Genomic DNA, 10,855 nt, shown 5'->3' with positions numbered 1-10,855 from the left:
ACCTCTATTGCTTTGCTAGTTAGCGTTCTTAGATTCTATATTCCAAATTTAAAATAATGCATATTCTTCTTCTTCTTCTTCTACAACTTATGGTTTGAGAACTCTTATATATTTAATACTATAACCGAGTTCTCATGGAGATAGAGATGCAGCAATTTTTGTCGAGATAGACCTCTAACGTGATTCTTCCGGAGACCAACTTAGCATTAGTATAATAGTTTGATAGATCCATATATACATTTGCTTTTATTTGAAGTTGGTTGACAATATAAAATAACCCTTCTTTATCTGGGCTCGAGACCATGGCAGAGTGTATTTTGCCAAGGGCAAAGTTAAATTTATTAAATATATTAATTTAAATATCAATTATAGTTATAATGAGATAATATTTTAATTGTAGCTATATTAAATTAATATTAATATTTATATAAACATTATAAGTGTTGTGTTGAATGCATGTATTGTAATAGTATGTAAGTAAAATTATTTTAACAATGTGTCACCATACCTATATGTACAGAATTTGATCCTTGTTTTCTAAGTCCTTATATCCTTATTTGGATAAATAACAGTATGTTATGTAGACCCATACTTGTACCAGATACTCATGCTCATTAGAATACCATAGTTTTATGTTGTCGGAGCGTGGACAATGGTTTTTGGCTTACATGATTCAGCTTAAACATCTTGATGTTATCTGTTTCTTATCATTGTTTCAGAGACCATGAAAAGGACACTGAGATTATTGGACAATTTGAAGCAACAGATCATTAAAGGTATACCTATCATAGGAGCAGGTGCAGGGACGGGAATATCTGCCAAGTTTGAAGAAGCTGGTGGAGTGGATCTTATAGTCTTGTACAACTCTGGGCGTTTTCGAATGGCTGGAAGAGGGTCATTGGCTGGGTTATTGCCATTTGCTGATGCAAATGCAGTTGTTCTTGACATGGCCAATGAAGTGCTACCAGTGAGTTCCTTAGTCCTTTGAGAAGTTTGAGAAAACAGTTCACAATTTTAACTGTTTTGAGCATCATAATACTATGGTCGCTAACAATTATACATCAAACATAATAAGAAGAAAACAAAGCTACCATTTCCTAATGATGAAAACCACTGTTGATTTTTTACAGTAATCCAATCTTTATTGCAATGTAGGTGGTGAAAGGAGTACCAGTTCTTGCTGGAGTATGTGCCACGGATCCATTCCGCAGAATGGACTATTTTCTAAGACAGGTAGAAGCAACAGGATTTGTTGGTGTTCAGAACTTTCCAACAGTCGGACTCTTTGATGGTAATTTCCGCCAAAACTTGGAAGAAACAGGAATGGGCTATGGGTATGTTTCTCAGATGCTTTAAAATTAGATGTTATTTTGTTAATATCTCCAGGATCTGTAGGGTGAGATGAATCAACAACCACTTCCAATGACAATATGGCAATAGAAATATCCAACGTAGTCCTTTTTTGACTAAATTGAAGTGTACATGTTGCTTTACCAGGTTGGAGGTTGAGATGATTAACAAAGCTCACAAATTAGGGTTATTAACAACCCCATATGCATTCAATCCAGATGAAGCTGTTTCTATGGCCAAGGCTGGTGCCAACATCATCGTAGCGCATATGGGTCTAACAACATCAGGATCTATTGGTGCCAAGACAGCGATAACTCTTGATGGTAGTGTTGGACGTGTTCAAGCAATTGCAGATGCTGCAATAGGAATTAATTCTGAAATCATTGTTCTTTGCCATGGAGGTACTTCTTTACTCATAGTAAAAGCAGAAATAAATGGCATGCTACCAACATATATTTCAGTATTTGCAAATGGTAGTTTTTTCCTAGATAAAGCAAAAGACTAATAGCTAACGAACCTTGTTAACTATCTTCTTTCAACTCTCCCTATAAGGAACAAAGCCCTAGTAGTTGGTTGACACCCATTGCTAAGTTATATACATATCCATGGTCATATCACAATGATTAATTGTTTAGTGAGTAGAGTAACACTAACCTATAAAATAGTGTAATAGCTCCACTATTTGTGCGCTAGTGCTGATGATAAAAATAGGTAAGCGAGTGAAGAAGGGGAGAATTCTCTTTCCAAGTCTGACTCTCCCACTCTAGTTGCTTGTCTTTCATCTGAACAACTAGTAGATCCTTTCTAAGAATATAGGGATCAGTTGAAGGGCTGAGACATTTCATTTGCCATTCACCAAAAATATAAAATTACTTTATTTTGATATACCAACCTCAAAGTACAAATGATAGTTTTCCTAGTTCTTTTAACTTCAAGATAAAAGGTTCAATTTTCTTATCTATTGGATAGTCCCCCACTAAATATAATTCAAGTGAGTTCCAGATGAATTTAGCCTAAAGAGATACTTTTTTTATGGGAGTCCTATTTGGTTTCATTTCTTTTCTAGGTAAGTTCTGACACACATGAAAAGAACAACTACAGTGTTTAAAATAAATAAAATTATCAAACTCTGCCAATAAAAAGGGTTTTAAGGTTTTGAAACACTCACAAGTGAATAGAAATGATCCATATTGCATCTTTATCTGAATAGCCCTATCAAGTCCCTTAAGAAATAACTTCAAAGAAAAAAAGGTTTTCATTGGTTGAATATATTATTAAGGTGAACCAACTCTAGCATCTTAATGGCCATGCACATCAAAGGAGAAGCTCGATCAAGGTTCTTTTTCAATTTATTTGTTAGCATCCCACTTGCCTAATGATCCTTAATATTGTGAACTCCTGGGTGTTATCCATTGATCAGCTTTTAGCAACTGATTGACACCTTTCCATTCTACACCACAGATCTCCAAGGTCAACTTTCATCCTGCTTAACTAGTGGATCCCACAGTCAAACCCCCTTTTGCCTTTGCACTCAAGCGCCATTCTCCATCCTATCCAAGACAATCTATCAAGGATAACTAGTTGCCCCTCATTTCTAAACAAATGGATCCTATGCACCGTGTGTAACTCATTCAATACATGTTACTTCCTGTAACTGAACAACGTTGTTTGTCCATATCTGTAAATTAAATTGGACACTAAGTTAATCATATTACATATAGAATTGAGAAATCACTCACATCTTTGCATAAAATATAACTAAAAGGAACACAAGACTTGTAACCTAACCATCTAACATTTTTAGATAAAAATGACAAAAGGCAGTTTCTTCCCTTACAAAACTTGTTGATTTCTATGTTTACCACATCAAATATGAATTTAGCATATGAATTCCTACCAAATAGTAATTGTATGTGATTAGCAAAATTTTCAATTAAGATTAGTATATATGCAAATGAGTATAGGATTACCCTTATAATTTGAGCAAATAAATTGTATCTATTCCAGTTATTAGATAAGATGTGCAAAAGATTTCTTTCTTTCAACTTAGCCTTTACTTATCAATTATCAGTAAAAATGACTATTGGCATTAAGATACATGCAAATAATGCACATCATTCAAACAAAGTTAATTGTTTTTGGGCAAATGTATAATTAGTGGCAAGTGTGAAAGAAAAAAGTTATAGGAATATACCTAAAAATTAAACTATTATAATCCAAAATGGACAACATGGAAAACAACTGTCCCTCGCTGCTTTGTGTCTGAGAGGAAGAAGACAGTTTATGTATTTAATCACATCTAAGAGCATATTTTGTGATTCAACAGAAACTGATAGTCATTGAAGATCAGTAAAGGATAATGAAAGTGAAAGGTTTAGGACTTAAAGATTGCTCACAACAATATGAACCCTAAACCCTACAGCTTTTATTGATTGAGAGTAGCATCTTTTTAAATCCAGAGATATTGTTTGTATATTACCTGGAAGAAGAAAGAACAAATGACGAATGAAACTTCAGTCAATATATTATTTTTGGTGCCATTTATATCTTGATCAGATAATGGCACCATCAATAATTATTTTTTTTAATTTGTTGAATATCTAACATTTACAAGAGGCAGGATGATGGAATCCTAGATACCGATATATATTCAGCATTTCTTTTGCAATGAAATCTCACCAATAAGAGTCATGCCAAATTTAATTTTGGTTAAAAATTCTACACAGGTCCTATTTCGGGTCCAAAAGAAGCTGAGTTCATACTCAAAAGTACAAAGGGAGTTCATGGGTTTTATGGTGCATCAAGCATGGAGAGGCTTCCAGTTGAACAAGCTATTACAAATAATGTAAAGGAGTACAAAAGCATCTGCATCAAGAGAGACTAAAAGCTCTCAATATATTATCCTACGTGTTACTTATACTATGGCCGATTACACTTCTTTGCTGTTGGGATTTTGTCTTAAATTCTGCAACAAGAGTTGTTTGTTTGAGCACAATGTAATGTCTTCCATCTTTTTATTTATTTATTTATTTATATTTCCTCCCATTAATTTCGGAAGAGGGTAGCACCAATTATTGTTGTTAACTGGCAAGAATATTTTTACAATGGAGATTATCTTTCATTTGTTCGAGGTCAATGAGGTAGATCTTCCTAGATGAAGGATCCTAAGTCATTTATAATTGTTATACCCTTAAAGTTCGTACTTCAACTAAGTATCGAATAGCTTACGGCAAATTGATGATGTGTTCAATCAAAGTGAAGATCTGTTCAATCAAAATAACTATCTAAATCTTGATGATTGATCAAAATCTAAATCTAATAATATTAATTAAAAGGATAATTCAATTAATAATTTAATTAATCAAGATGACTATCATTTAATTAATTCAAATCTGATTAATAATTTAAATCTAAAGAAAAATTCAAATAATTTGAAATTAATGATAATGTAATTTTAATTGAAGATAATAAGAAATTTTCAAATTATAAAAATAGTCTTTAAATTTTAAAAATCCAAAAAAATAGGTTTTAAAATTTTAAAATTTAAAAAATCAGAAACTAATTTTCAAAAATAAAATTTATAATTTCAAGAATTTTAAAAATCAGAATTTGAATTTTAACAATAAATAAAATAAATTTTCCAAATTTTAAAAATCCTAATTTGAATTTTAAAAATGTTAAAAATCCAAATTTGATTTTCAAAAATCAGTTTTTGAATATTAGAAATTTTAAAAATCAATCATTGAATTTAAAACTTCAAAAGATAAGGTTTTAAAGTTCAAAAATTCAGAAAATATAATTTTTAAAAAATTATAAAAATAAAAAAATATTTTGAAAAATAAAAATAATAAGTTAGAAAAAAATATTAATTTTAGAAACTGTCAAATTATAGACTTGGGTTCCAAGTCGAAGTTAAATCAAAATTAAAAAATTAAAATTCATAAATCAATTTATAGTAAGTACTCTATAACTTTGAAACAAATTAACAAAATCATATCCAGGAAAGCAATAAAAAATATAAAATATAAAATATATCAAAGTAGATTGGTACATTTAAGGATTAACACAAAATGTATTAAATCAAAATTTTGATATATTATTATAAACTAATTTTCCAATTATGATATGATTGATATGAATTGTCATGATCGTCTTAAACTAATTGTTATATGTCATGTTATGCATTCTATCCACGTACTTAAAATTTATTTTAGAACGGATAGATAAGTCGATTATAGGAAAAAGGGATATAATCTTGATCAAAGCTATTGGATATGGTTGAGATGATAGTAGGCTAAGGAAGCTCTATTGATGCATGTCTAGGTTAAATCATGAGTATTCTATCTGGTGCAATTAACTTAATGGATCTAGCTGAAGCTATCTCAGTTTAATCTGAACTAGTTATACTAAGACTTTATATTAAATCTCTTGGGTGAGATATTTTGGAACAACTTTATCTAAGGCCCGTTGTTACTTTAATGATGTTCTTGGTGATTCACTACAGTTTGAAAGTTTATTTTAAAAATACTTGCTTGGTGCCAAAGCTAAATTTGAATCTAACACAAGATCAAACTATGTTCAAATCTAACAAGACGAACTATCAAAAAATTTAATTACACAATTAAAATTAAAAGATTCATCACACAACAATATATAAATTATCATATATTATGTGTACTAAAACACAAAATAGGTGAGATGCTAGGAAAAATAAATTGGAAAATTATTTTGGAAATGGATTTTGAAATTCTATAGAATTATTTTCTTAAAAGTATTTTCAAAATAGTGATTCACATAATAATATTTAATAATTTCATTGATTGAGTGTAATTATATATAATATTTTGAAAATTTATACACCTTTGAAAATGGAAATTGTTGACCAACACCTAAGCTTATAGCATCCTTATGTCAATCCATAATCTCCTAATCCCCATATATGTAGGTATGTGTTTCTTGTGGTTAATAAAAATGTCATAAGGAAGTGTTAGATTAAGAGAAATGTCTCATTGAAAGACCAAGTTTTACAAATTTGTAAAAGAAGAGTTTTCAAAATTAAATATTAACAAGATTTTAAAAAAAATTATTTTTAAAAAATTTTGAAAATATATTTTGAAAATATCTTTTAAAACTTCTTCAACAAAGGTTTCAAAATATTTTAAATATCTTCAAAATTATTTTGATAGAAAATTATTTTGAAAATAGATTTTAAATCTTTTTAACATATTTTTTTAAAAGACTTGGAAAGTTATTTTTGAAAAAGACTTTTCAAAATAATCTTGAATATGAGTTTGAAAAGGTTTTAAAAAAATCTTAGAAATAAATACTTGTAAAAATATTTTTTTCAAAATGATTTTAAAAATATTCAAAAATTAAGTGGTGGTTTTCAGATGGATATGTTGAAAATTTAATGGTCTTTCAAAAACGAAAGATATTTTGACTAAGGATTACCTCATAAATATTATCAAAAAAGTCCTTAAGATTTAAGACATCAAAAAGTAATTAGTATTCTTTTTCATATATGTTAAAAGGGAAGAAGATTCTTTTAATTTTGGCATAAGACCTGAGAAGTCAGGTAACAATAGGTTTAATTTAATCCGATTGTAAATAGGTTCACTTAATTAAAGGTTGGTTTAAATCAATAGATTAATTCCTCCAATTAATTAGATGGTTTGAATGTTTAATTGAGGAACGGATGAATGGATTTAATTAGGTTAATTATCTTAATTTATTAATTGCGTAATTAATAATGTGATTAGAAGTGATAGAAGCTGATTAATTAATTAAATGGTTATTGATTAGGATATGTATTGATAAGTGCAGATTTATTAATTGTTTAATTTAGTGCATTAACCTATTTAATTAATGTTAATAAGTAATAAATTGATTACAGATTTAATTACTAGTTGATAAACTTAAAAGAGTTTTTTTGGAAAATAAATTCCAACCTTTATAGGGCCTTTGCACTTGAGAATTCCAACCCTACTAATAACGTATTGTTTTACGGCTTGAGTAAGCTATTCGATTGCTTTTGAATTTTGAGAAGACTTTTTCAATGCTGCCCATTTGTCAAAGCTACCCATCAGTACAAAAATTTCCATTGCTCGCTTCCAAAACCTGAAATCATCTATCATGTACGGTGGTTGTTCGTAGATGTTCTGACTGACCTTTTCTTCGTGCTCTATTTTATACACTTTTGTATGAACAAAAATAATAATAAAATAAATAACAACACCTCTAGCTTGCTCCTAAGACAGTTAGTCTAGTGAAGAGCCTACCTGGACTCTGGTACCAATTGAAGGACTGAAAATACCATTAGAGAGGAAGGGTGAATAATGCTCACACTTTTCTTGTTCTTTCATGTTAGTTTTTCTCTACCAAACTAGTATGCAATGAAAATATAAACTAAATAGAAAATAAAGAAAGGCAAGTACAAAATAGATTTACTTGGTTCACACCACCAGGTGCTACTCTAAAGTCTATGCATAAGAGATGTCTGTTCCTTTTCGGATACCATCCTGTGGCGGACAATCTCTTATAGATTTTAATTAAAAACAAGCACAGTTAAAATTAAAAGCATCTATCAATAACAATATAACAAAATCGATGATCTGATGCGGAAGCCCTGATTGGAGCAGCACTTCTCCTAGCACTTCTTGGATAGTGTGAGCAAGGCTTTGTAAACTATTTTAAGGATTGAATGAGAGAATTGTTTGTTATTGAGATATAGAACCTTGAGCCTTCATCTCCCTTTTATAGAGCTTGATTCACCCTTTTTCAATTGATTGAAAAACCTATGCGATCAACTAAAAACTCGATTAAACTCTATCCAGAGATTGAGCTTCGCAATAATGGCGTTATCTAAGTTTTTAGGTCGACTAGAACTTTTTTGATCGATCATAAAATTTTTAGGTTAACTGAAAACTTTCGATCGCCCATATCCATGTCTAATCTCCAATCTTGATATGTCATCTAGCTCCAGCTTCCTACAACACAAACATGCAAAACAAACCTTACTAATTAACCAACCTAGTCCTTAGTCTACCTGACCTACTTACTTCTTGCTTGGTGTTCACTCCTCCAAGACTTTCCTTTGTTCAGAGTTTACTCATCTGAGTCTTCTTACTACCTAGGATTCACTTCTTTATGAGTTTTCCCTTTGTCAACATCCGATGACTCATAACCTGCTTAGGCTTTTCACATACTAGACATTCGGTTAACATTGACCTTCTTATATTTTTCCCTTACCAAGTCTTCGATCACCCTTGACTTGTTTGGAATTTTTCCTTGTCAAATATTTGATCATCATTGGCTTGCTTGGTCTTTCCGCTAGTCATCCAGTTAACCTTGACTTGATTGGAGTTTTCCTTTGCCTAGGTCAACTTTGACCTATCAAGATTTCTCACTTGCTTGCCTAGATCAGCCTTGACCAGTCAAGATTTCTTCCCAAACTACTAAGCTTTCGAAGAATCTTGACCTGTTTAGATTTACTACTTAGTCAACCTTAATTTACTTGGATTCTTTTACCAACTTGGTCAACCTTGACCAACTTACTTTGCCAATCTTGACCATATTCCGATTAAACATATTGCTTGTCAAACATTAAAACCCTAAAGGGTGCGTTTGGTTGAGGGTAATCTGTGATTACCTTGGTTATCCATCTAAAGTTATCAACCAAAACCTTGTTTGGTTTAGGTAATCGGTGATTCCCAAGTAATGTTTCATGCCTGACACGTTAGCATACGTCAGCAAAAAAGGGCATCTAACCCGGAATCAGAAAACCAAGGAAAATCAAGGTTTTTCTTGATTCCGGGGTTAAGGTAATTTTCTTTCCAAAATTACCCCGCAAGCCTTCCTCTCCGCGAGCGACACCAGAATCGTCGGCTCCAGCCTCTACGACATTCTTCCCCTCTCCGACACCCCCGCCGGTCCATGGAAGGTCTACGACGTCTCCCGCCGCCCTCCGCGGCAATCCTTCCTCTCCCCCAACCTCATCGACGTCGTCGCCCTCCCCGTCAAGCACGTCCATGGAAGGTGATTGCACCAACACATTGCACCATTAATGTCTTGAATTTCTAAACATTTAGGAAATTCTAATGTTTATGTTCCAACGTTTAACGATCCCTCTTCAAAATATTTTGAAAACTATCCTTTTTGAAAGAATTTAAAAAGCCTTCCAAAAAGTCATACTCCCCTAACTCTAATACTTCCCTTTTTTTTTTTTCAAAATAAGGGTTAGGAACACTTACATTCTTAATATTATACACCATAATTAAATATTTATTTATTTACTTATACTTAGGAGAAAATATTTATCGAATTAATAAATTTAAACTTTATTTAATTATAATATAAAAGAAAATTCATAATAAATAGAGAAATAAATATAAAAGAATATATATGATTTTATTAGAATTTCATCAGAATTTTCAAATTTAAAATAAATTTTTAATATATATTAATGGGGTAATTCGACTAGGGTTTAGAAAACATTGTTTAGGTTTTCCTATTTAAGATGGGAGTTGATTGACAATAAACTTAGCTTCTCGTTAATCAAACCCTAAGTTTTGGTTACAATCCTCTCCGCCGCCCGTACCCTCTCCTTCCGTAGTTGTTCTCCCAATCCCCCGCGCATAACGCAAATACGCCGCGTCTGTGTTGCCCCGCTGCTACATTGGGCACCAGCTCTCCTTCCCCATCGTCGCCACCGATTTCCTGTTCATGCAGCGATGGTCACTCACCGCCGTTGCCACGCACGCCTTTACCGCACCCCACCGCAGTTGTGACCTTACTACCGCTACCACTGCTCGTTGGACATCGAATGCAGGACGCAAGACGTCGTATCGTTCCCCCTCTCGACAGTGCGACGCCGCGGCTGTAGGACGCTAGGTCGCCGATCGAGAGCTACCGCTAGAGAAGAGGCTGCCGATTAGGGATTCACAAACACTTTGACTCGAACATACGACGATCTAATATAAAGGTTATACGGTAGAGGAGGATATGTCATGTCACTTACACTCTGTTTGGATGAGGTGAGGGAAGGTTCATTAACGAAAGGAAGGAAGGGGAAGGAAGGGAAAGGAAGGGAGAAGGGAGGTATTTATATTTTTCTTATTTGGGAGGAAGGGAAGGTTCATTAACCTACCTTGTTTGGGAGGAAGGGGAAGGAAATCGAAGGTTAAATATATAAAATTACAAAAATATCCTTACTTGTTAAAATAGATCTATAATAATTTAGAAATAATTGTTCGTTAGGTATTTTATTTTATCTAATGCCTTATAACTATTCGTTCAATGAATTCGTCAATCGAAATTATAAATTAAATATATAAAATTATAAAAATATCTTTATTTTTTAAAATAAATCTATATGTAAAAAATATATATATAGCTCATAAGATTAACAAAAATCAATATTTACAACTTAAATAAATAAAAAATTTTAAAAATAATAAGTAGATATATAAAAAATATGTGAAATACAGAATTTATACATTTTTGTACG

At 31.8% G+C, this 10,855-nt stretch overlaps 1 protein-coding gene across 1 annotated transcript; it reads left to right on the top strand.

Annotated features, from left to right (window-relative positions):
- The first annotated feature begins 640 nt into the window (after nt 1–640).
- LOC141845620 (toMV susceptible protein tm-1(GCR26)-like) lies at nt 641–4,395 on the top strand. Its single transcript, XM_074733682.1, has 4 exons — nt 641–967; nt 1,156–1,334; nt 1,498–1,751; nt 4,077–4,395. Exons 1-4 carry the CDS (start codon nt 725–727, stop codon nt 4,232–4,234), a joined length of 834 nt encoding a protein of 277 aa, XP_074589783.1. The 5' UTR covers nt 641–724; the 3' UTR covers nt 4,235–4,395.
- The last annotated feature ends 6,460 nt before the right edge of the window (nt 4,396–10,855 follow it).

The sequence above is a fragment of the Curcuma longa genome, chromosome 14, assembly GCF_044706935.1.
Source record: "Curcuma longa cultivar G26 ecotype Majalengka, Jawa Barat chromosome 14, ITB_CL_G26_1.1, whole genome shotgun sequence".
Classification (NCBI taxonomy): Eukaryota; Viridiplantae; Streptophyta; class Magnoliopsida; order Zingiberales; family Zingiberaceae; genus Curcuma; species Curcuma longa.
This window is presented reverse-complemented; position numbering and strand designations above follow the sequence as displayed.

Coding starts and splice junctions, on each gene's coding strand:
- LOC141845620 (XM_074733682.1), top strand. CDS start 725: ATGAAAAGGACACTGAGATTATTGGACAATTTGAAGCAACAGATCATT. Junction 968..1,155: donor TGGCCAATGAAGTGCTACCA/GTGAGTTCCTTA, acceptor ATTGCAATGTAG/GTGGTGAAAGGAGTACCAGT. Junction 1,335..1,497: donor GAAACAGGAATGGGCTATGG/GTATGTTTCTCA, acceptor TTGCTTTACCAG/GTTGGAGGTTGAGATGATTA.